Consider the following 26,777-nt stretch of genomic DNA (forward strand, 5'->3'; position numbering starts at 1 on the left):
GATGACATAGGTGGCAAAATACAAGGAACCTGTGAGATATTAATGACTGCTCAGAACTGTATTTGGCAGACTATTGTTCACAATGGATTTTTGCAACAAACTTTAAAGAGTTTTACAGGTGTTTGTGGAGGGACAGATTAAAAATGTAAAGAACAAAACAATGACAAAGTATTCCTCGAAACTGTGGAAGTGTGGCATACCTAGGTTTGTTCACCAATAAAGGTAATATCATGTCTTTTAAGGCCAGAGGAAAGACTATTGGAATGACTGAGATAGATGACAATTAGTATTTGTTGTACAGGAAGACTATCTTCAACATGTAACTTGGATGACGGTGCCTAGCTCATTTGTTTTCAGAAGATGAAATCACAGAATCACAGAATGGAATAGGTTGGATGGGACATTAAAGATCACCTATTTCCAACCCCCTGCCATGGGCAGGGACACCTTTCACTAGATGGGCTTATTCAGAGCCCCATCCAACATGGCCTTGAACACTTTCAGGAACCAGGCATGCACAGCTTCTCTGGGCAACCTGTTACAATGTCTCACCTTCTCCACAGTAAGGAATTTCTTCCTAATATCTAATCTAAACCTACCCTCTTTCAATTTAAAGTTATTCCCACTTGGTATATTCCCCCATGCGAATGTGTAAAGTCATTCCCTCTTGTCAAATGTGAGTGAAATATGCATATATAAGGTTCAGAGCAGAGCTGAAGTGTAAAAGCTTTTTCAGCCTGAGCAAAGGCAGTTGGAGTGCTGGCCCTGGGGCTGGACCCAGGTAAGAACAAGACCAGAGATGTTTTCCACTAAACTCTGTAGGAAGCACTCAGATTTGGAGGAAGGCTGGTTGCTGCTCTGTCTGGCCTGTATTTTGGTAGGATGCTGATGGTTATACACTTCAGCAACACCAAGGGGGGAAGGCAGCAAAGAATTAAGAGCTCAATTATAGTGAATTACTCTCCCTATATTTAAGGCAAACCCAAAACGTTTTTATGTAAAGGGAAGTGAAGTTAGATGGAGAGATTTGCATCACCAGACATTTGTATGCACTCATTGCACGTCCACTGTCTAAAGGGAAAGAGGGAAGAGACCACCCTCACTGACATGGGTGCTTCGTCGCCCCGCAAAAAACCCCACGAAAGCAATCCAAGCCCGTACACTGGGGTGTCAGCCCTGGTCTCTCTGCCCGGAGCTGGGGGCTTGGGGTGGGCTGTAGGGCACGTGTCCCTCTCCATCGGGCCGAGAAGACAAGGCGGGCCGAGAAGACAAGGCGTCCCCGGCGTCCCGGCCCCGGGCCCCGACCCAGGAGCCGCCGCCGGCCCGGGAGCCGCGGCCCCGCCCCGCGGCGCTGGCGTAGCGCTGACGCCGGGCCCGCCCCGCCCGGGCCAGCCGGGGTAGCGGCGGGCCGGGGGCGCCGTTAGCAGCTGCTGGGCTCGCCCCGCGGCGCCCGCCCGCTCCGCCGGGCCATGCGGTAGCGGCTGCGGCGGGCCGGGCTCTCGGCGGCCATGGAGCGGCTCCCCGGCGGCCGCCGGCCCCGGCTCGTGTCCTCGCTGGGGCTGGGGCGGCGCTCCTGGGAGGTCACCTTAGACGAGGAGCGGGGGCGGCTGGCCTGGCGCGACCCCCGCCCGCCGCGCCGCGCCGGCGGTGAGTGGGGCGGGCGGGGGCCGGGGCGCACCTGCCGCGGCCTGGGGCGGGCCGGGGCCGCCCGGGAGGCGCCTGCTCTCGGCGGCGGGGGAAGGAAGGGCGTCCTCGGCGTCCCCGCTGCCGCGGCGCGGGTGTCGGCGGGGGCGGCCTGCGGCCACCGCTGCCCCGGCGCCCGCGGCGGAGTCTCCGCGCCCGGGGCTCGCTGAGCATCCGGAGAGCTCCGCCAGCGTGAGCGCTTCCTGCCCTCGGGCGCCTGTGCGGCGCCTCCGGGTTCAGAGTCCGACAGGGGGAGGCTGGCCCGGTCCTACGCGGGGCCAGACAGGGTGCTCGGAGCGGGGAGATGCGGACGGGACCGTGCTCGGCAGCCCCGGCTGTGCTGGGCGCTGATCGGGCTGTGCCTTCCCAAACAAAGCCGAGAGCTGCTCTCGCTGAGCCGCAGCCCCTGCGAGCGAGCGCAGCGCGTCCCGCGTGTCGCGGAGCAGCCCGGGCCAGCATCCGTGCCCAGCGTGCCGCTGATGGCACCGGGGACACACACACCTGTCCCCGCAGCTGGCCGGGCACAACACAGATTTGTTCGGCTGAACCCCATTGTTTCTTGGCGCCGCCAGTACGGAGAAGCGCGTAGTTTGTAATGTATTTAAAGTAATCATAGCAGTACATCAGAGACTTACAAAATCTTAAAAGCAGTTTTGGTTCTTTTAGTTACAACAAGACTTTTGGTTTCATGCTGAGGCAGTGTCTCAGGCAATGACTACTTTTGTTGTTTGGGTTGGGGTTTTTTTGAGCTTTTGAAAAAACTCTTAACTTTCTCAGGGACTTAGTGGAAATTTTACAAAGAAAGTTTAACTTCTGAGATTTACTGGTTTGGAAATATTTAATACAGGCTACTAGTTTGCAGTGTGGTAACAATGATTTCTACAGTTGCCCTTTTGTGCAGTTAGCATAGTGTAAATGGACAACACTGCCAGTCTGAGAAGTCACCAATGAAAATACCTGAAAAAAAATCAGATTAACTTGTGAGGATGTTTGCATATCAAACTTTCTTCTGTACTTTTGAGAGGTATTTTTTCAGGGTCTTTGACTTCAGTGGTTTTATATAGTAATTATTCCCATTGTTAATGTAGCCATATTAACATGGCATGGGAACATTTGAAAATATGTAATGTCCTTTTTTTCACAGCAGCTGCTCTAGAGTTGAAAACTGCTGTCATCTCCATTTTAGAGGTTGCAGAATCTGAGACAGACACTAATAATAGAAAGGCTGACTAGAAGCTTTATCTGAGAAAGGTTTGAATATAGATGTTTCTAATCCCTGGCAAGTCCCCAAACTTAAGAAGTTAAATAGTTCTTCTATTCTTATAATGTACCTTCGTTAAGTATTTTTCAGATTTTATCATAGTATCTTATTGGCCTGAGGCTATTTTCAAGAAGGTGAGGGAAAAAGGAGAAAGAGAACTCAAGAATTGTAAGAATTTGGTGCGACAGTTTACATAACTGAGATTTGGTTATGTTTTAAGTACAACCCCTCTTATTCATAATACAAAAATAGAGTTTGTTATCCTTCCCTTGCTATTGTGCAAGTAGGTTGACATAATCTAATGTTCATCAATAATACTGATGAAAAAAGTAATCAAAAATTCCTGAACTTTTCTCAGTTAAAGGAACTTTAGACTTTAAGGACAAATTGATTCTTTGATTCTGCTGAACTTGAAACATTGTTGTGAAAAATAGGCTTTATACTTTTCAAAATGTTATAAAATTGGTCTAGATAAAGGTAGCTGGATCTTAAATTTAAAATAGAAAGTTTTTAGGCCTTTCAGGATAATTGCTCCCACTAGGTAACCTAGCTCTTACTTTGGAGATAATTTGGTGGAATTGTGTAAAATCCTTCTAAAAATGCCTTTGCAAAGTCACTATTGTCTCTAAAGTCACATCACAACAGTCACAGACTGTTGTGTTGGCTAGAGCAAGTTCAAGGGAGGTGCCATTCTCCTGTCTGATGAATTCCTTTAGACCAAGCACGAGTGCCATAGATTGACACTAGCTCACTCATGAGCACTCTAAAGTTTACAGCTGCTTGCAGTTGTGAATTCTTACTACTTTTTAAATTGTAAGTTTTCTTGACTTGCTCCTGGTAGACCAAACCAAGTGTATGCACCTGCCCTGAAGCATGTTCCCAATGTCAGAATTCTGGGAGTGGTGGAAGGAGAGTGGGACACAGTAAATTAGAGTTAAATATGAGTTACAGATGAGGCAGTTTCTGGAGTAGCACCCAGCTGGAAATGCTATGGTGGCAAGTGTGGTTAGACTGCAGCCACTGTCTTGTAGCACAGCTATTCACAATATTTTGGAAAACATCACGTGAAATGACAAGGGAAAAGAGAAGAAAAAGAAATGCCTAAGTGTTCTGGAGGCACAGGTATAATTTATGTAGGGCTCAATACAATGGGCTTAATGTAGTGCTCAATAATGTACCTTCTCAACACATTAATTAATTCATGTGTTCCCTGCATTTGAGCTTTAATTTCATCACAGTTTTGTATTATTGCTGCCCTGTTGTCTCCAAGCTCTTTTTAAGACCAATGATGATTCATTGTGCTCTCTACAATTATTTTGGAAATATGAGCAGCATACATGACAATATATAAATAAACTTAATAATATGGAGGGTGGTTAGTTAGAAGCCTATAATTTCAGAAGAGTTGCTTGACCAAGATTGGTATCTTTCTACCATTTAGCCTTTGACTACATGACTACATTGTGTCTAAATACAGACTAAATTATGGAGTATAAAAGTGCTATATTTCTTGTTTAGTAGGTAGCTATTACAGTGAACCAGTTGTCTTTAAACTGTAAAAACTCAGGCTGCTTATTTTCAGAGCATTTATTACTGTCTTGAATTTTGGTATATAAATGAAAATTGTTTGGTATATGTTTTTTAAAGGTTTTCAGACCCTGACATGTGCAGAACTAGAGCTATAGCTAGGTGTATTATAGAAGTGTTAAAATGTTTACCTTTGCCTGTTGCATCCAAAATCAGAAACAGATAGGAAACAACACAGACTTTGTCTTGTTGTCCAGGAAAGTAGATGTAGTTTTAGAGAGTATGGGGAGATTCTTCTGTTTTCACATCTCCGTACAGTGATATTTATATGCATACATGTATGTATGTGTATATATATATATATGTGTGTGTGTGTGTGTATGTATTTAAATCCTACTCTGTCAAAATGCAGAAGTATTAATTCAGGACAATTCTTTTTAAAGCTGTTATTTGGAAGATACCAACAACAACAAAAACATCAAATGTTTGTTCAAGTCATGGTATATTTTTAAATTCTGAAATACAGTTTCCTACTGTTAGACTTTGTTTAACAACATCATACTTTCAAGTTCTCTCTTCAGCGTAATCAGGTTCCTGTTTCCTGTTCTTTGATGGTTAGACATGTTTGAACTTACATGAAAAGCTTTGACCTGTATTTTCATATGTTTCTCTGTTGCTTTCAGCTATGCATTTTTTCCCCTAGGGATGCCTTCATCTTAAATTTTTCTGATGAGCTATATTTTTCAACCTTGTTACATTTTTCCATGAGATTCAGTCATGAATCATAAATAGCATATGCAAAGCTGGTCAGCTAAATTATTTTATTATTTCCCTCATGTTGATGGCACAGTCAGGTTTTTCTCAAGTAACACATGATAAAACTTTTTGTAACAAATTCATAGCAGAGTGTATATTGTACATATATACTTAGAGGTATTTCAGAAGCATTGGCTGAGGTTTTATTGTGCCTGGTACTAAAAGCATTACAAATGCAGAATGAGATTCTCCTGTCATTTTTCTAGGATTTTTTTCTTTTTTTGCTAAAGTACAAACATGAAGGGAATGACCAAACTAGACCCTCAGCTCTATGCATTCACTTACAATGTGTGCTTTCTTTTAGCCTTTGTATTTCAGAATTCTCTTCCATGTGTCCTTTCCAAAACAACCACCTGAGGAAGCCTCAGTGCTAGCATTCACAGCAGTGCTGTCATTCTGGTGGATTCTAAAGAAAGCTCAGCTTGATAAACAGGGTACTTAGCAGAGGGTGGGCCAGCTTGGCAGCAAGGTCTGTCCAGCACCTGGTGCTTGCCGAGTGTTGGCACATCCTTAGTCGGGATCATTTGTCATCAGTCATTCCCATCTGGCAGCAGGCGTGTGCAGAAATGTGAACCATGTTTCTCTGTAGGCAATGCCACGACTGCATTAGACAGGTAGGATGTGGGGAGCAGTGCTGCAGCAGGCATTGCCTCTTTGGAATGTGTTTTTTTCTGGGAGATACATTATTCAAATACACTCCATTAAACAATGCACATTCTTTAGTATACACCTTTTTGCTGTGTTGTTTCCCCCCCTTAAGGTAAATAAGTGCATCTTACTCTCTACTTTATTGTTGAAATATTCATAGTTAAGCAGGAAAGATTATATTTGGAAATGCAGAAGAAGCAGTGGGAAGACATTCAATAGTATGATTTAAATATTCAAGTTGACCCAAGTTCAAATTGCTGTGCTTTGATTCAGATTTGTGTGATGTGAAGTAGTGTGTGATCACAGTAGAAACTGGTCTCTTGGCTTACCAAGTACTTGAAGATTTACTTTAAAATAAAAGAAGGAAGTTTCCTTATACATGGCTGTGCATGGTGGAATCAAGATCTTTGGATGTTTGTGACTCCTCCACAGGATTTAAATCAGTTGTGATACCTTTTTTCTTGCCCCTCCTTTAGGATGTGAATTGTCAGTAATTCTGCTCAATATCCTAACTTCTCTTATTCTAGTGTTTATTAAACACAGCTTTCTATAGTGCATGATTGGTATAATACCATGTACCTTCTGATAGAAAGTATTCCTGTTATCTTGCTTTTAGGTGAAGCAAATCTTAAACCGAAAAGCTTGACCCTTCATGTGGGCTCTAACAGCAAGTTAGTTTTCCAAGTGACTGAAAATACACTTTTTCTTTAAACCTGTATCCCAGCCTTTTCCTTGTTGATATTTTTAAGTCATGAGAATATGCTAATAGTTTAAATAAATTCTAAATGCTGCTGCATCCGTGGGTCTCAGCTAAGTTTTAAGAATAAACCAAATGCTGTGATCAGCAACATATTTGTGCTTGTGCATGGGTCTAGGTTGCCTTGAGCTGACACGTTTGTGAGGGGGAAGTTTGGTCTGTAGCCAAACTTGTAGCTGTTTGTAGCTGGCAGTGATGAATGAACAAGTCTTGACTGGAGTTCTGAGTGAGTGCTTATAAACCCAGGAAGTGTTCTGTGGGAGTGGCAGACAGCCATGACACACCAAAAATCTTTTCTTAACGCAGAAAAACACACTTCCCAATTGCTGGCTGCATTTTGCACCAAGAAAGCCCACTGCTAATGTGCTTACCTTGCTTTTGTTTCTGTGGGGTGTTTTTTTCCCCTCTCCCACTTGCTTAATGTGGGAAAAGAAGTGTGCATCTAATCCAGTGTTCTGCTGATTTATCAGTTTGCTTTTAGGAAGAATGTTAAGATTAAGAGCACTGTGACCCAGAATGAGTAATGACTGGCACAGCCAGAGTGCTGAGAAGACTGTCACCTGTTTACTGTGTATTTTGTTTGGCTTTTTAACTTCTTACTCCTTTTTCTGCCATGCCCTTTCATCCACTTTCTGTGGATGGTCAGCTCTCTGTCTCTAATATGCTAACCATTTACCATGCTGAAAATTTTGTCTAGAAGCTGTTGTGTGCTGCTTGGTTGAATAGATTGGACTGAGCCAAGTAAAGTTCTTTGTTTGATATTGTCTGAGTCCATATTTCAACATTTTTTCATTAATGTTGATCTTGTACTACTGGTGTAAGTAACTTTTTTTGTGTGTGTGTGTTTGTTTTGTTAATGTGGCAATAAGATTTTCCATGTTTTGGGAGAAACACATAAAGGTGAAGACCTTTGAGTGAACACCTTTATGCTATGTCAGTGAAATAAATGTCTCATGCTACTTGATAATAGGGTAAATGCTACAAAAGTAGCTGTGGGAAAGGACTATAATTAGTGAAGCTATATAATACGTGAAGCTTCAAGAGGCTTCAAGAGAGGCTGGGTTAGTACTATATTTTATGGGGCAGGTTTTGGTGACTAAATGGCAGGTGAGGGCATTGTGTTCTTAGGAACTGGACTGTTGTACTCATACTGAAGGTCTCTGCTTCACATTGAAAGCTTCCTCCTTTTGGGGAAAAGGGGGCGGGGCGGGACTAAGTAGTTGGTTTGCCATGAGATGAAACAATATTCTGTGTAGCACTAAGTCAAATAGTGATAAGAAATATTTGGCCTGATAAAAATTCTTGAGTTCTATTCAAGCACATTGGAATTTGTTGTTACAAGCAGTAGGGAATGTTCTGAATACACATGTTATTTGAGACAGCTCTGCATCTTTCTGGCCATCTGCAGTTACTGGGTTCAGTAGTGTGTGATTTTTGACTGCTTAAGATTGGAGTGTGCTGTCAGGACAGTGGAGTTGCTTGGTGCTTTTATGGTGCTATGTAGTACTGAGGGGTATAATTGGCAGAGCTGGTATGGCTGGAACAGAAACTTGCCAGACTTTCACCAAAGCCAAAGGTTTACAGATGGAGAGTGGAATCTGTTCTTCACTTTTGTTCCTTTGGTTTTTTTGCCCTTCCATTTTTCAGGAATTTGTTTTTTAGATTTGTAACTCTGGTGCCATAAGATAAAAAAAATATACATATAAATTAAAAATATTTACTTTTTGGGTTTTTTTGCCATGTCTCTGAAGAGATTTGCTGGAAAATCAAAACAGTGATGCAACTATCAGAGGGGGAACACTGAATTAGGAGAGCTTATAAGTGGTTTCAAGGTTAATAGACGCTGTGTAATGTGTGCTGAAGTATATACTCCAAAGAAATGCTTTCAGTGGTACAGATTTGGAAGTACTTCAAAATCAATTTGCTATCTGTTCAGTTGGACAGCTTTATTATATAAAAAATACCTAATAAGATAATTACTTCACTTGCTGCTCCCAGCATACATACTAATAAGTATGCACTATGTACAACTATTTCCAAAAATGTTATTTAGGGCACTGTCATTTAAATTTTGATCTATATATAGTTTCTAAGTTTTATAGCATATCTTTGAGGAGTAACAAAACAAATTACCATTTAAATGCAATCTTCATAGATACAACAAGCTTTCTTTTATATTTTGACATATGGATCTGTGGCAGAGCCAGTAGAAAAATAAATAAAAGCAGTTCTGGAAAAGAAAGATTGAAGAATGTACTTCCTTTCCTTTATTGTTCCATCTCTGTCCTGTATTTCTTTTTCCTTGGATAAATGTATAGGTTAATAATATTAGCAGATCTTGTATCTATTAGGAAGACCAAATAGCTGTTACTGTTACTAGATATAGTCTTGCAGGTGTGTATATACAGTAAGTACATATAGTATCATACATCTCAGAGTTTATCTCTGCTCTTGGATCTTTATAACAACATTATGTGACTGCTGCACTTCCCTATTGTGCCTTGAGTATAGTAAATATCATTATTATAAGCTGTGAAAAACAGCCAGATTCCTAAATGATCTCAAAGTAAAGTTTGAAGGCTACATTTCTTTTGAATTATGCTAAAAAATTCAGGGAAGATAAAATTACAAAATGGGTACAAATCACTCAAATACCAAAACCCCTTGAGTGAGTAGTCCACAAATTGTCAATACATGTGATGATATGTAAACACTCTTTTGACTAAACCAATTAAATAGGATGGAAAAAAATAACCAAAGTGAATTAGTGGCAAATGAATTGCAATAATCACTGCAAAGAGGTCAGGGAAACTTTTCACTCATTTTACATTCCTCACCACTTCCACTGTACTGCTGCAAGATAGTGAGGAAAATGAAATGTAGAATAAACCCTGGTAACAATGGTATTATTGTCTGTATTTTATGTGTCGAATATCTTGGTATCACTCCCTTTGTACATATGAGAGAAGCAAGTATATTATAATTCTTATTCTATAAGAGATTATTTACATAAGACTATATTATTATAATAATATAAATCTTTTATACAGGTGTATGCATACAGAGAGTACTTGCTTGTACATAAATACAAGGCATGCATTTTAAGTTTCACTTTTTTGAGATGAAGTAACAACAGAACAGTGTTGAAATCAGTAATGGAAATGAGAAAAAGTCTTTAATTTGGCAGGAGTTAAGAAGTCTGAGATGACGTTTAGGAACTATAGGAGAAAAGAGAATGAGGTTGGAGGAATTATTTCATACAAGAGGCCCTTTAATTCTGAAAAACAGGTTTGAAGTTGATGCGAGGAAAATATTTCACAGTACATAAACATAACATCTAGAATTCTCTTCTTAAGAGATACTAAACTTTAAAACCTTGGTGGGATTTAAAATCTTAAGAATTCATATGAATGCCCTTCTTTCATAAGACAAATACTACTTGAGAATAACAAATACCCTTTGTAGTCTGTGCACTAGATTTATTTGCACATTCTTTGAAATAGCTTGTGCTGTTCACTGTGAAGTATCTGGACTAGGCCTCATAGGAGGGGCAGTTTAATTACTCTGAAATCAATGTTGCTGGATTTTGGCTTCATGCAAAAATATTTTTATACATGAAATACCTTATTTTCTGAGAAATCATAGGCATTTAAAATACTATTTCAGGTAGTTGGTGGGTGGTCATGGATTATGTGCTTTGACTAAAGACAAAAGAAAATTGAAAATATTCAGAAAATTTCTAGTTATGCTCTTGGCTGTGCTTATTGAGCAATTGCTCTAATCATATGTCTGTATCATATTAGGTATAGAAATAATCATTCAGGTGATGTTTGAAGATTCTAACCTGTAAGATCTTGTGTTCATACAGAAAATTGTTTTGTACCCATCTCTGAGATCATTGCTGTAGAAGAAACTGAGTTTAACAAGAAACAACGTAACATTGGCAGATGGCAAAAAATGGCAAAGCTACATGCTTTCACAGGTAAGGCAAATCAGTCTCTGGATGCTTGTGCTTGCTATTCTGTGAAGATAGTTTAAGGCAGACTCAAAAGGAGTTGTCAGAGTTTTGGGGTTTTTTTAACAGAAATGATGTGTTTAAAAAAACTCCACATCTAAAAAACAAAAAAAAAACCCAAAGAGAACGAAAACAAAAACAACAACCAAAAAAACCACCATAAAAGATCTCCCCCTAAACAAATTTTAAAAAAATCCCCAGCAAAATCCCAAACTGAAATAAACCCAAGCAAAAGTTCCACAAAAAACAAACAAAAGAAACCCCACCAAAAATCTGTTGGTTTATATTTAAAGATCCTTTTTTATATAAAACTCTTCCTTTAAGATCACATGCTGTGTTTAGCTGTTTTTTAATGAAGTTCGAACTAATGTCTGAGTGTTCACCCTGGAGTCTTTTTGCTGCTGAATGACTCTGCTGCAGGACACCTGCTTTCTACTTCTTTACCAGAAAATCAAGAGAGGGTGAAAGAATGAGTCCTAAATGTTCTTAAATTGCCCTAACCATCAGGATGTATGCATTAAAGTTACTTTGTATTATTGACTGCATTCTTAAAACAAAGTGCCAGAAATATGTGTCTGATTTAGGAAAAGGGTGATGACTTCTGTGCTGAAAAGATGTCATGCCAGAATTTTATGCTGTACTTTCCCCACCTTTAGTTCTCCAGTAAGAGTGATTTGAGATACTGTATATGAAGTGTAAGTATAAGGTCTTAAAACAAAATACTTTTTTCTCAAATTTCAGCTTTATAGAATAAATTCACCCTGTTGGTTACATGAGAGTTGATGTCAGCATGGCTTATCTTCTTAAGCTTGTGGCTTTTTATGTAGATTTTGCAGACTTTATTACAGATAATAGGTAAGCTCAGTGAACTTCTGAACAAGTATGTCTATAATTAGTTGATGAGACATGGCTTCTTTTAAAAGAAGTCTTTGTTTGGATGTCTGCTTGTTAGCAAGTGTTTTCATTTATGTTTTCATTTGGGCTCTCTACAAATATGCTGGTCATACTCTGAATGCTTCTGTCATTTATAGAAGTGTGTAGTGGAGGTTAATTACAGGTCAGTATTTTGGAGATCTTTCTGAAATGCATTGTTCATTTCACAGAACCATCTCATAATGGTTTTGGGTTTTGTTTGTTTTTTTATAAATTTCAATAGTGCATTATGTGAAGAAAGCCCGAAATCACCGCTGGCGGTGCAGTGCTGCGACGTTCTGGTGTGTTGATGAGCACTTATGTAATCAGTGGACACAGGCGCTGAAGGAACTACTTGAAATGCAGAGTAAGTTTGAATAAACTATCAACATTTGCACCATCATTCTGGAGGCTTGTATATCAATCAATGTTATTTTGATATATCTGCTTTTTTGAGCTCTTAAGAGCAGCTTTTGCTCAAAATTTGAGGAAGCCAAGAGTTGAAGTCTTTCCTTATCACTATTTTATCTTATGTATTCCCTAAGTTGTACTGAGTGCTTTAATCAGTCAGGACTGTTTGTGTCATATAATTTTACCCAGACATAAATTATTTTCACAAAATAAAGACACATTGGAAGCTTAGCAGAGGGTTTAAATGACTGTAGCTTTGGAAAAAGTAATGGGTAGATGTAAGCTCAGGGATTTAAGGTACTCTAGAGATTTGAGGTCAAGGACTGTAGCAATTGGAAGATTTATGGGTATGTTTCCCCCTTCCAGACTCTGTCATCAAGAAAATGTGTCTTATGTAGTAAGAGTTCCCATTAATAATTTCTGAGACTCTTGGACATCTACTTCATGGGAGGCTAAAAGTAATTTTGAAGGAGTTATTCCAAAGAGATACATTGATAGATGTCAGGAAGCAGCAGGAGCAGAGAAACTGACAGAAAGGAGCTCAAGGGTGATCACAGCAGAGGGTCACCTTGCTCACCAGGGTCCCACTGTATCTGAGCAGGGTGGGCAGAGCAAGGATGGGGATAGATACAGGTCCAATTTACAGCCCAGGTGAGATAAAGCAATTGGGTCCAGCCAGGGAGGCTGGAGTGGAACAGCTGGAGATGGGATTAGGGATGAGCTCTCTACAGGGTAGGTCTGAGGCCCATCTGAGATACAGAGCTGGAGAAGGGGTTGGATACAAGTACACCTACAGTGGGACTTAAGCAAATACTTAAAGCTTAAGAGTAAAAATGAGTATTTTAGAAAAACTGTTCTGAACAGGCAGTCGAAGCATTCTAAATGTTTTTGTTTTGTATACATTACACAAGGAACATCTGTCTTTTCCAAAAAATGGGGTTTGTGCACCCATTCAGTACACCTGTGAGAAATGTGGCCTTCATTTTATTGGTAACAAATTCTTTCAAGAAAGGGAATATTTTCTCAGATGGGCAGAAGAGTGCTTTGAGTGTATGGCAGATTTAAACCACTCAGTCTATCTAGCTTGGGTGGATTTGTTGTAAAAGTGTGCTGATGTAATAATCTGATATTTTTTCCTTTTAAACTAATAATCTAGAATGCCATTTGAGGAAGTATGTTAATGTTTTTGTCTGCTCCATGAAAAAGGAGGTCTCCCAGGTGCAGCAAGCATTACTGTTTTGTATCTCTGTTAATACAGAGGTGTAATAGTTGTTTTAATTGACTCTACTAGTGTAAATCCATAACTGTTTGGACAAATTTGAGGTAGTAAAATCAAAGGTGCTTTTGGAGAGGAGAAGGGGTAACACTTTAGGGCAACTGACACTGTAGCACAAGCACTTGCTGTGCAGCATGTACTTTTGTGAGGCATTCTTAGTGTGACTTGATCACAGAAAGGAAATGGATTTTAACCATGTTATTAAAAAAAAGTTTAAATAAATTTATGTAAAAGTATTTTTATGTATGCTTCACTTACAAGTGACTTTGCTGTTGCTGCCCTTTTTGTCTTCTATGCCCATAATACTCATGTAATTAGAGTATCTTGTGTAGTGGGAAGGTACTGCAAGAATGACAAGTAAGAATGTGAGATAGGGAGTCAAAAGAAATTATTCTGAATTTCATCTGCTGTCTTATTAACAATTTGTTCAATACTGTTGATACCAGTATAATAAAGAGAGCAGATGAAGCAGGCTTTTATAGCTCTTTGTTAAAGAGTTACAAGTCTATTATGCTGTGTTTGCTTTGATGTTAATAGGTTTGGGTTTGTATGACTTGATGAATTTTTTGGTTTGTGTACAAAAGCAGTGCACTATGTTTTTCCTTACTGCAGAGTCTAGACCAAAGCAGCTGCTTGTGTATATTAATCCCTATGGAGGAAAAAGACAAGGCAAGAGGATTTATGAACAGAAAGTTGCTCCACTCTTCAGTCTGGCTTCTATATCCACTGATGTTGTTAGTGAGTAATGAGTACTTTAATTTCTTAATATGCACAGTATGAACTCTAAAACAATCCTGAGTAGCTGAAGTTCTTTCTGTTAGTTACCTTTTCTCACTAAGGAAATGAAAGAAAATGGTAGAGAATGTTATCTAAATACAGCATAGGTAGTAGTAGCATTAGTAGTTTTCTAAATACAGTGTAAATGGCAGCCTTCTATTGGCTTCCTACTTACTAAAATAAAACTTCTTGTGCTCTTGAGATATTTAAGCTCATAGTAAAAGGGTAAATCTTTTTTTTGATTTACCCTTTTACTATGAGCTTTAACAGTGAAACTGTTTTTTTTCAGTTTCACTGTTAAAGCTAATTGATCATTTGCACAAATTTTACTGAAATATTTTTTCTGTATGTACTGTGGATGTCTCCTTTAATTCTTTCCCTGGCAAAAATCTTTTGAGACACATCTTATGGACAGGCTATTTTAAAGTCACATTAGTAATAGAATCATGGTTATTAATGAATTTATTTTTATAATTCTATATTATATATAGCTTTATTATAGTTTTTAATAATAAATTGTAATGTGTTTATTTCTTCACAGTAACTGAACATGCTAACCATGCTAAGGACAACTTATTTGAAGTTAATATTTATAAATATGATGGGTAAGTAACTTTACTTGCCTTTATTATTTTTGAGTCAGTAATTATGTAATTGGTCTGTTTCTGTCTCTGATTTAAAAGGGTAGCCTTCATTACTAATACATTTATTGCAACAGCTGAAAGTCCTGAGGCATGTTCCTTTTTGTAGGAGATCCACATTTAGGATTATAAAAAGAAAAGTAAACTGTTTCAGTAAACTTGTTCAACACAATATATTCGAGCATAGTATAACAATGTTTGCATGAGATTTGTGTTCAAAAGATGAATGTTAGATTAATTCTGCTCAGTTGAGCATTCTGTTATAGCTCAAAAGCTACCCAGAAATGTTTAGTGGGCTTGACATATATGAGTTCAGAACACTGCACTAGTAGCATTCAGCCTGTGTGTAAAAACATGGACTGTTCAGAAATGTTTCAGGTGGTTCCTCTTGCTGTATATGACTGTTCAATAGTGCCTACATCGTGGCTGCATTTATTTGCATTTCTTCTTTTTCGAAGTTACTGTTTTAAAAGAAGATCTGACTGAATGGTGATCTTACATTCCATTACTGAGTCTGCTGTAGAACCAGAATATTTTAATAAATGCTATGGTAATTTCAGTTTCCAGTCCATGACATGAAACAAGTTACATGTCTGAAAAAACATGAAAATGTATGCAGATAAGTGCTCATAAGTACAGTATTTTAGAATTCTTTTTTGTGCCTGTTAACAGGTACATTTAAACTGGTAAATTGCAAAAAGAAAACACATTAAGTCTTTTCAGAGTACTTTTGCTGTGGTACTTTGCTATATACATTGCCTATTTTGAGTAAAGGCATGATGTTGGGAAAGACTGTTAGTAAGAAATGACATTCATAGGCTGAGTTCCCAGACTTCACCTGCTTTAAAATTACTTGCCTTCAAATAAACAGTTTTGTTTATGCTGTGATTTTTCTTAATTTTTCAGAAGTTCAAAGGAGGAAAACACTGATCCCAGAAAAACCTAGTTAGTTGTTATTTTTCCTTTTAATTTGATCTGTGATTTGAAATAAGTGTACTTATGCTTGGCGAAATCTCAATACGGAGCAGAATGGGAGGCAAAGGAGCCCATGTCCACCCCTAGCAAATTGTTTTTTACAGGAAGTGGCAGTGACCAATTGTGGTAGTATCTGAAGTGCTTTTGGCAGATTCAAAGTCTCATGTTGTAGAATTATTTTTTCCTTTGGGTTTTTTTTGTTTGTTTTGTTTTGTGGGCGTTTTTGTTTGGTTTTTTTTTTTTGGTCTCTCTCTAACATTCCAAGATGACCAATAGAGGCCAGAGCACTGCATCTTTTTAGACTCTTAGGATTCTTCTATTCCTGGATTAGGCCTGAGTGGCAGTTTGCTTGGGATCTGCAGCCTATCTTTCCAAGCCTAACTTTTGTCCCTCATGTACAACTCTTTTTCTGTGGTCAACAGTGATGTTAGGAAGGACTTCCTGAATTAAAACTACTTTTTAAATAGCAGATTAAGTGGTTATCGTGAAAATTTAAAAAATGGTTGAAGCACATAAATGTGTGTTTCTTCAGGTTTCACTTTCCTCACCTAAGAGTAAAAGGTTCTTTGGATTCCTGCATCTAATTGATGTTCAGCTGTCCCTGTAGACTGGTTCTGATGTGTGGCTTTCCTTTCATTCAGTGATGAATTTCTTCATTTCATCTCCATATTCCCTATTTGGCAAAGCATACATGGAATTCTGCAAGTAGATACAGGATTCTTAATGATAATTGGTTTACTTCTTTTCAAATGTTTTACTTTAGACAGCTGATTCAAATATCTCATGTGTGTTCCCTGTTTTTTTCTTCCTATTTTACCTTACTGGAATAAGGTATTCCTATTTTGCCTTATAGTAATTTCTTACAGTGAAGGTAGTCACCTAATAGCTCAATGATAGAACAGGTTTTCTTTAAGCACAGTTACTTAAAATATTCACTTGGTTACAACATAGCAGGGTTTTGTGCATCAATTAGAACATGCTGCAATATCATGCAGGTAATAGCCATGTTTGGAAGCAGTGACACATAACACTGTGGTTTCTTATGCATATGTCTGTTCCAAAGCCTTTGTAAAATTGTTTCTGGTTGGGGTTTTTTCCCTACTTTTGGAGTTAGTTCATAGAATGGCTGAGATTAGAAGGGCCTGTAGTTCTTAAAAACTCAATTTACTTGTGGGCTGGCTTCTGAACTCCTCTAGCAGCAGCTGTTGTTTGCTGTTGTCATCTATCTAAAAAGTGAAATGCTCTCCCTCCAGTAAAATAGAGTGATTGTTACTCGTTGGCTTTAAGATGCTTCTTTCAGACATTCTTCACCAGGGGCCTTCACATGTGCATTTTAGGTCTGACTTGTACATTGGTCATCTGATATTTGCTGTGAATTTGGTTGTGCTGTTATTGCATATGTGACGTTTTTATCAAATTTACCTTTGATAGGTATAGACATTCATATAACTGTCCCCTCTGAGTCTGGATATAGTATTTGTTATAGATGATCAAAGGGCTGGAGCACCTCTCCTATGAAGACAGGTTGGGAGAGCTGAGCTTGTTCAGCCTGAAGAAGGGAATGCTCCAGGGAGACTTTAGAGCAGTTTCAGTACCTCAAGGGGACTTAAAAGAGGGCTGGAGAGGGACATTTTACAAGGGCATAGAACAATAGGACAAGAAGGAACAGTTTTAAACTGAATGAGGGAATGTTTAGATTAGGTTTAAGGAAGAAACTCCTTGCTGTGAGAGTGGGGAGGCACTGGAATAGACTGCCCAGAGAAGTCATGGATTCCCCATCCCTGGAAGTGTTAAAGGCAAGGCTGTATGGAGCTTTGAGCAGACTACTACTGAGACAACACTGCCCTTGAACTGACATGGAAATTTTTGTTTCTTTAGCCCATTTTTTTTGAGTCTGCAGAGAAACATTGGGCTAAAATTCAGGAATAGTGTAGTTAAACTATTGGAAGAGAAAAAAAAATTGAAAACAAATATCCTTTTATTCCTTCTCTCTCAGTCTCCTAGGTCTTAACTTAGAGTTGGAGAGTTGATGTTTTTAAGACTGTACTCACTGTTAATGGAAAAAAATGACTGTTTTTTGTTTCCATTGTTTAATGGAAAAAAAATGACAGCTTTCCATCTGCTGAAAATGCAATAATAACTAAAATTAAAATCATCTATACTTGAAAATTAGATTAATTTGTCTTGCTCATTCTGCAATATCTGTTATTGATGATATCAGAGAGTATTAGTTTATGAGTTGGAAATTATTGCTATAGATAACAGTACACATTCCTAGACTTGTGTGCTAGGAGCTAACTCTGGATTTCTCATGTGTTCCTTTAAAGTGTATTTGAATTAGTTTGTTTAGTTAAAGAATGTTTGTGCTTGCTGAGTGTGTTTGATTGTTGTTCATAAAATGCATACTGCTGTAAAAGAGTCTTTTTACTTCCTAGTTTTTGCTTGGCTGTGGACTCTCTGCTGAGCTTTAACATATTCAGGATCTGTGCAGCTGCTGTACCAGCTCTGACCTGAATTAAATTTGTGAAACAAAGTTTTGCATCTGGTAACATTTAGAACTCTGTCTCATTATGAATGGTTATGTAGATATAAATGACTTCTGTCAATTTGGTGGGATCTGAGCATGTTCAAAAGAAGATGCAGGCATGCACTTCTCTGGATTTTGGCTTTCATCTAATGTACATTCCTATTAATTAGTGTAAACTACACTTCTGCCTAAAGTGGCAAATGTTAACTTTTCCCTTTTTAGTAAAGGTACCCTATTTCCATTTTGTGTACTTCAAGAGCTGTATGTACAGTCCCGTTCAGTGTTTTATTTGTATAGTGAATTTCCACTAATATTTGTTTGTCTGCACACAGTAGTAGAAGATAAAGATTTTTGCAGGTTGCATTCCAACATTTTTTCCTGATGTTACAGATATATCTAGGTGCATTTGCAGTTTTGTAGCTTGAATTTTTTTCCTTGCTTTTTGTTAATTGCCTAGTTGACTGTGGGCTACTATATCCTGTACAAATGAAGGAAGATAATAGAACAACTATTTTTGGTGTGCCCAGTGCATGCCCTAAGTAGAACACTTGCTGTGTTGTTTATTGACTGTTAGTGTGCATTCTAATTTGTGTTTCCTGGCAGTGTTGTTTGTGTTGGTGGGGACGGCATGTTCAGTGAAGTGATGCATGGTCTCATTGGAAGAATGCAGAAGGACTCTGGCATAGACCAAAATAATCCCAAAGCATCGTTAGTCCAGTGCAATATAAGGATTGGCATAATTCCTGCTGGTAAGAAAGGGCTAACTTTCAGTTTAATTTATTCATTCATTCTTGACATTTTTTCCTTATTCATAGCTTGATGAATTTAGGCCTACGTGTAAGATCTGAGCAATGATATTCTATCAAGACATCTAACCAAAGCTGTTTGTATCCATATAACATTTTTGATCACCTGCAATTTTATTTAGGAAGAATATTTTGTAAAGGAAATCAAATCTTGATGTATAACTTCAGAATTTAACAACTTTTTTTTTGTGTCTTACTGTGTGTTAAAATGAAATAAGATGTTGACAGTTATGCCCTTCTAAACACATCAAGGAGTGGAATTTACTAAACAGAAATTTACCTGATAAATATTTTTCCAGTTCCAAATCCACTAATTTAGTTAGAATTATAATGAGAACTTCCTGCTGGTCTGGCAAACTCCAAACAAATGCTAAGATTCCTGGACTCTTTTCTTCCATTTGTTCTCACAGCAAGTACAGGGCATCTGCAACTGAGGAACAGTTCTCGTTTTCCAGACAAAGTTGCAGTTTCTGCCCCTTGTTAGAGGGGCTACACATTCACAGTTGTCAATTTCAGTCACTTTTTCAGGCAGTCCTGACTGCTGTCATTTGAGAGAATTCATTCTTCAAACTGAAGTCTTTCTTGATATGATTATTGTTATTATTATTGACCATAAAGGCATTCTTTGGATCAGTCTTACTGTTTTCAGTCTGGTGTCCCAGCTGTTACCTCATCCTGCCCCTTTGGTCCTCAAAGATTCCTTCAAAAGCAGATTAACATATTTGCTTTCTCTTACAGGACTGAATTAACTGTTTCAACTCTTTAACAGGGGACAGTCCAGTATCTTTTCTATGCTGTTCACTTTTCTTGTCTGATGCTTGAGCTTTGAATTAAAGAACTGGCCATGAAATAAACATTGTAAGCTTCTGGTTAGAATTAAAATAAAAGCTTCTGAGAAAATTTAGTTCAGGTTGTAAAACTATACCAATTGAAGTACAACATTTGTACTCTCAAGCTATGGGGTGACTAATTTTATATTCCTTTCATCTTTGTGAAAAATGTATCCAGACCCAAACATTCTGAATTGTTACTTCCAAGAGGCTTAACCTTTTCTGCTTGCAGTATAATAAATGTTTGGTATCTAAAAGTTACAGTGTGAATATCCCCTTATGGTTTTTCACCCTCCTATTATATTTAAGTATATTCTGATTTTATTAAAGCTTTGTATTTATTCAATATGTATAATGAACTTCACAAGAATAGAATTCAAAGTGTTCTTCTTCTCATCCTTTTTCTTACTTGGGCAAATTTCTTGAACTAAAGGTATTTTGTTTACATGACTGGTTTCAGAAGGTTTTACCTACGGGAGATATGCGACCCTAAGAAGATACAATTGAAAAACCAGAACCTCAATATTAAGAGCAATTTCTTTGTCCTCAGGAAAGATTTACCTTGCTTTTTCAACATTTTCCTAATGCATTTTTTCATTGGGTGCATTACTTCTGCACCCAAAAAGTATGAGCTTCATTGACATTTTAATTTTGTTAGCATGTATCAAGCCACTTCTCTTACATATTTTAATGTTTTGTTTGTTGTGTTTTGTCCACTATATCCTTTTGCTATTTGAATGTATACTGTATTTTCTATTCCTAGAACTGACATGAGGTATGTGAGCCTTGTAATCAGTGCTATAGTTCAAATATTTTCTCCAAGTCATTATTCAAATCCCTCAAAAAGTTTTTATAATGATGTGTAAGGAAGCTGACCTTAAAGTTCTATTAATTAAGTGTTTGGAAATGGAGAGGATAATACATATCTTGATCTGTTTGTCTATTGTATGGTATTTAAAATGATCCATTACTGTATATATGGGAAAGTGCCTATTTATTGAAAAAGGTAGTCAAGTCACTGAACAAGTCTCGACACATCTAGTCATTACAATGACCTTAAATTGAGTATGAAATAGCATAAGGCAGCAAGATTTGGATTTTTTTTTTCTGGTTGATATATTTCCAGCCCATGGTAAAGCTGTTCTCTATTCATCTTTGCTTGATACAATGGAGTTTTGGCTATGTATTGACCCCAACAGATACTCTAGCTCTATCACTAGTACAAGAAGTCTGTTCCAAAAATAAGTTAAATTCTTAAGAGGACCTTTCTTGTTTTTTGTAAAAAAACTAAACCAGTAGTCCTGAAATATAAGTCAAAAGTAATAATGAAATACTAACCATACATCTAATAAAACTTCATCCATTGTGTTCTACTTCTTTATAACCAGCCTTTTTAAAATATCCTAGGAACTCATTAATAGATATTGAAAACAAAGACTATCCATAGTTTAGAGATGAAGACCTATAGAGATGGTTTACTCAGTGATGACAGGAGCCTGGGGTAAGGTGACAGTGGATCAGTGTTTTCACCTTTTTTATCACTTAGTTCATGGTATCATTGAGCTAAGAGAAATGTGGCAGGTTGTGGTTTGTGGTTGTGAGTAAACAGTTTCTGTATTCAAACAAAACTAAATTCAGCAGATGGTCTTTGCTCAGAGACTGACAATTGTACAGAGGTTTGAAATTACAAATAAAAGAGATTTAATGCTAAAACACTCATCTAAATGACTGGGTTTCAGTGATAAGCTTTATTTCATAGCAGAATTCCATTGTGCAGGCTCTTTTTTTTGAATGTTGAATACTATTTTTTTATCATGATTCTAACTTCCTGCAGCAAGTCCCTGCTTGGCTCTTATTTTTTTCTTGAATAGTTGCGTCAGTTTCCTATCAGCCTCTTTCCTTAGTGTATCTTATTGTTGAACAATATAATTTATTCTTATGCATTATGGAGCATTTCTATGGAATAACTTGTGGTTGTGTTGACTTGGATAAAAGACTTCTACTCAAATGGCAGTTTTAACTTTTGAATTTCTCTTCATTGCAGCCATTCTTCAAATCTGTCAGTGGAAATTGACTGTTTGCCATTGTAAATGGATTTGCTGTTAAGAGTACTTAGAAGCTGTAGTGTATCTCTGGAAACCTCTGTTTACTTATTTTTTCCTCTAGGCCTTAAAAGCTAGTTATTTCTTACTAGCCTTAAAAGCACTTTCAGCCATGTGGTCTCATGGCATTCAGACTAGTAATATGTCTCCATAGAACTTCAAAACACAGAATGAGTCCTGATACAGCTTGGACACTGAGGTTTCATCCACATGTTTTAGTATTAAAATTGCACCCTCTGGAGTAAGCCATAGTAATTTGGTATTCTTATTACACAGAATAGAATGCTGTTCTTGGCATAGAATAGGAGGACAAAGCTGTCAACTGCTGTTCTTTTTTTAGTTTAAAAAACTTACTAGATTAAATATTTTTAATGATCTTAGCAGATAGGAAAAAACAAACCCACTTCACTCTGTGTTGTTGTACTGTATTCATTGCAAAAATCAAGTCTGCAACCCACTGTAGGGGAAAATCTAAGCCCTTGGGAATATTGAGTAACGTATAGACACAAAGTTTATAGCTATGGTGATTTTAGGTTTCTAGTGTATCCAGATCACTGGGTTTTGGTGGTCAGCTCTGTACTGTTTAGGATTGAAGGATGCAGTATGATTATAATCAGAATGTTGATGTGTCACTGTAGAAGTTAAGAATGCCAAAGGCAGTACAGGCTTCTGTATGAATGTAATAAAGGAAAAAGATGGAGGATTCATTCACAAGTTTAAAAGATAGATTCAAGTCAAGTTGTGAAGTGTGACTGGACTCATATCACTGTCATTTAGAGTGTAAAAATTATCTTTAAAATGCTAAAGCATAGCAATAAAAGCGATTTTTTTTTGTTTAATTACTCCAAGTGATCTGTTCTTAGTCTTCTTAGCTACAAAGCTGGTAATATTTAATGATCTTTGCCATTTAGTTAGCATCTCATTTAAAAGTTAACTATACCACTTTGAAATCTGAAGTGCATGTTTTATGCTCCTCCTTCAGTACTTTAAATCCATTAAACTTCTTGAAATGACAGTCTTAGGGCTAAATACTGCATTTAATATAGTGGGCCTGCCAAGGAGACAAGCAAGCCAATATTACTTACTCCTGTGATGTTCATTTCATCTCTAAAATCTGCCATTATTAGCTTAAACCTTTTTTGTTGTCTTGTGTTACTGAGCTTACGCTGAAGTAATTATCTACCAAAAAAATCCTACACCAAAGTCTTTCTGGACTGTTTCTCTTTAAGCCAGTCTGTTGTTCTGCAGATAAAACTTGACTTCTTGGTTTCTGTATGTGTAAAGGAAGATATACAAAACTTTGAGTAGGTACCTGGGTGTAAGCCCAGACCATTCATCTCTCCCTGTAGCAGTAGCTTCTCTCCTTACTTTCAAATGTGCCAGCTCCTTCTCATTTAAGAAGCACTTCTCAGAAAAGTAGTTTTGTAGAATTTTTCAAAATATTAAATGCTGCCTGATCCAAAAACTCTGTCATTAGGGCAGCTTACCTGACATTTCATCTGTATGATTACTGCATGGATTATGGATTCACAAAAGCTCTGCACAAATATGAGACCCCCACTGAAGTTGCTATTCTACTTTTTTTCACTACAAATATTGTTCTTATACTAATTTGTCTGAGGATTCTCTAGGTGTCTTGGGAGCATCTCCCTCTGTCTAAAGTATCTCACATAGAGCAATGCTCATGAGCTCTATAAGTATTTCTATTTCTTTATTAAATTCATGGTTTTTGATAGGATCAACATCTAGCTGACTTGCTTCTGTCACCTGCTTACAGACTTCAGTTGTCTGTAATTTGTTTAGTTTTCCATCAATAAAAGCACAAAAATAAATATTTGTACCCCACACCATGTGTGTGTTTTGGTTTAAGAAACCTTAGTTAGTAGTCTAATCATGATTCAGATTATTAAGTCTAGCTCTTTGACTGTCTGTTGTTGGTCCACCAATCCATGGCATGAACTCTTCCATACAGCCAGCAAATTATCTGATTTTTGCCTAACCACTTTGGTTGTTCTGTTACCAATTTATACTTGTGAAGGGGTGTTTGAGTGTACCTGTCTGCATGACTTGTCTACTCACAAATATCTAGCAATGTTCACATGCAAAGGGGAAATCTGGTGATTTGGCTGTAGTTCATTCTGTGTAATGCAGTCCCTCACTTTGCTTTCTTTACTATTGCTTTAACAAAACTTACTTATGCAGGGTATGTGCTCATTCATACTTCAATAAATATCTTGATTGTTCTTCCTTGTGATTGATTAATTAAAATGAAGGATTTCCTGAATTTTTATATCATTAAATGTATTTATATAAAAGATTGCATTTTTCATACTTGTGGAGGAAAAGAACACAGAAGAACTTGCCTGTATAACAACCATGTGGTTGTATGAGACCTCCTAATAAAAAACAACTTTAAGGAAAATGAGTGATGTGTGGTAAAGATTCAAAGTAATTATACCTACTTTATCAAACACAAAATGTTGTCCCTTCTACATATTTAATGTTTTCAGTGAGTTCTTAATATCAAAGTATCTGGGATGAAAGCTTTCTTTAGCTGGGAGAATTTAGACATTCAGCATCTACCTATGGTATGGTGGTGTGGTGCCACCATTGTTGAAATGTACTGTCCTTTGCAAGATGATTGTAGTGCTAGAGTTGGAGTTGGAGGACAAGCAGAATAATCTGTAGCACTGATGGTTGATGGCATTTTAGATAAAGAAATTAATATCCTTAAGGTAAGTTTCAGTTTGACACTCAAATTTTCATGCTTACATTGGGTGTCTGCATTAAGATGAGCATCTAAACTTATAGGAGGGGGCATCTGTTCAATAGGATTAGCAGAGCCTCTTGATCCTCTGTAGCATCTGCTTGTCACATGCAGATGTCTTGCTTTCCAAGGCCTTCCACTGAGGCCTGTGTGTGAGTACCTTGACTCAAGCTGAAGCTGCCATCAGCTATTCCTGGCAATATTCCTTGACCAGGGCAGAAGCTTTGGCATATTGTCTGCAGTGTAACATGCACACATATAGTGTCTTAACCTGAAACTTAATCATTGCTTTGCATGCTGATTTTCTTCTCTAGTAACAAACCAATGCAATAATTAGTTTTTATACTGAATGTGTTTGTCTTTTTTTTTTAAGTTAATTAATACCCAGTTAGCAAGTAGTCCAACTACTTCCTTTACATTTGCCTGTAGTTCTCTGCAATCCATAAAAACCTCTTTTATGTTCCTTCACTCAGGCTGTTGCCTTAAAAATCCCCAAAGAAAATCTGGCAGAGTATGTACATAATTTTTCTGTTGGTTTTGTCAGAGTGTACAATACCCACCACTTAACATTAGTCATGCTCTATGGGAAGCTTCTTGTCTGAACTGAGTGCTCTGGCAATCCTAAGATATTAATCATGGGATATTATTCAAGCTGTATTTACATTCTAATCCTGCTTTTCATATCAGACTTATACTGGTGAAGTAATCCAGATTTTGGTGGATTTGTGTGTCCATCTGTTCCGAGTGCTGTGTCAGCAGTTGTAGGTTCTACATCTAGTGAAGATCCACCTAAAGATCTGGAAGTCTTGTTTGATTAAGTATTCAAAAGAATTCAAACCCTTAGTCATCATTAACATTGTTTTGACCTTTAAACAGGTACTGCTAGGTTCATGCTTGGTGTGGTGTTATGGCAAGTTACATTCTCTTTTCATGTGTGTGGAATGCCATAGTAGTTACATCCACGTAAATAGGTCACTGGTTTTGTTGCTCCATACTACCAGCTCCAAGAGGAAAAAGACAACAGTATTTTACTGTTGGTATGTCTCCCATTTTAGAATCTCAGAATTAATTTCAGACTTCAGTTTTAATTTTAGACCTTTCTTACTAGTTAATGAATAGAAATGTAAATAAGTTCTGTGTAATTGCCAAGCAGATGAATCAGCTTTTAATTGAATATAGAAGATCACAGGAAGATGGCCTCTGATGTTGAAAAGTAGCTTGCATGGATTCTTCTCTTTTCCTCCCATCTGTGTGTAAAACCACTTGGAAGCTCTGTTTGCGTCAAGACAAATGTAATTGAGGTAATTGTAGGAGCAGAACGCACACAGATGTGGAAGAAATGAGAAATGCTGGATTAAGTGTTAGGCTTGTACGTTCAGCAGTAGAAGTTTAGGCCAGATCTCTCAGTGATTGTTTTTCTTTTCAAAAGTAGTCAGAATTTTCTGTTCATGAGCATAGGAGACAATATGAAACTTGGCAGTAAAGTATAGCTTCAGCTTCAGAAGTCCGCCTAATATTTTCTTTTATAGAACCTTAAATGTAGCACAAGATCATCATCTGAGTACCCCATCTGTTGTGATACCAAGGGAAATTGGAGTCCTCTGTCCTGCAATGGCATCTGCCTGTAATGGTACACTGTCACTGTCTTGAACCTCAGCCTTGTAGTGGAAGATCTGTTTAGTCACACTGCAGTTGTGTTATATTCTCTTTAACTGGCTCCAAGCTGCTGCTTGTTCACTGTGGTAGATTTCTGCATAATATTTACTTGGTAAAAGCTTCTGTCCTGCCATTCACATGCAGGGGAAGTGATGTCAATCTTCTGAAAAGGAAAGGATTTTCTTTGCTCCCATTATTAATTGCTAATGCCCTGACTATTTCCAAAATGAAAAAGAACTAAAAGTGGTTTTTAAATAATGGTTGCTCATTCCTCCATTATTAGTTTCTATTTCAATTTGATAAGGCCTCAGAAATCAAGTACACTGTATTTGAGCTGCTCTTCCACCAATGCATTGGTAGGAAATCTGAGAACATGTATGAGGACAGAGT

The 26,777-nt window shown here is 37.7% G+C and overlaps 1 protein-coding gene across 1 annotated transcript in view; it reads left to right on the plus strand.

Moving 5' to 3' along the window:
• Positions 1-1,375: 1,375 nt before the first annotated feature.
• Positions 1,376-26,777, plus strand: part of CERK (ceramide kinase) — a 40,150-nt gene continuing 14,748 nt past the window's right edge. Inside the window, exons 1-6 of the mRNA XM_071423855.1 lie at positions 1,376-1,647; positions 10,561-10,674; positions 11,864-11,986; positions 13,919-14,044; positions 14,625-14,688; positions 18,830-18,975. Of these exons, the coding sequence (XP_071279956.1) occupies positions 1,509-1,647; positions 10,561-10,674; positions 11,864-11,986; positions 13,919-14,044; positions 14,625-14,688; positions 18,830-18,975 (712 nt within the window). The 5' untranslated portion in view covers positions 1,376-1,508. The remainder of the gene's footprint in view (positions 1,648-10,560; positions 10,675-11,863; positions 11,987-13,918; positions 14,045-14,624; positions 14,689-18,829; positions 18,976-26,777) is intronic.

This window comes from Agelaius tricolor, unplaced genomic scaffold (genome assembly GCF_023055355.1).
Source record: "Agelaius tricolor isolate 1412-34295 unplaced genomic scaffold, bAgeTri1.0.p SCAF_3, whole genome shotgun sequence".
NCBI lineage: Eukaryota > Metazoa > Chordata > Aves > Passeriformes > Icteridae > Agelaius > Agelaius tricolor.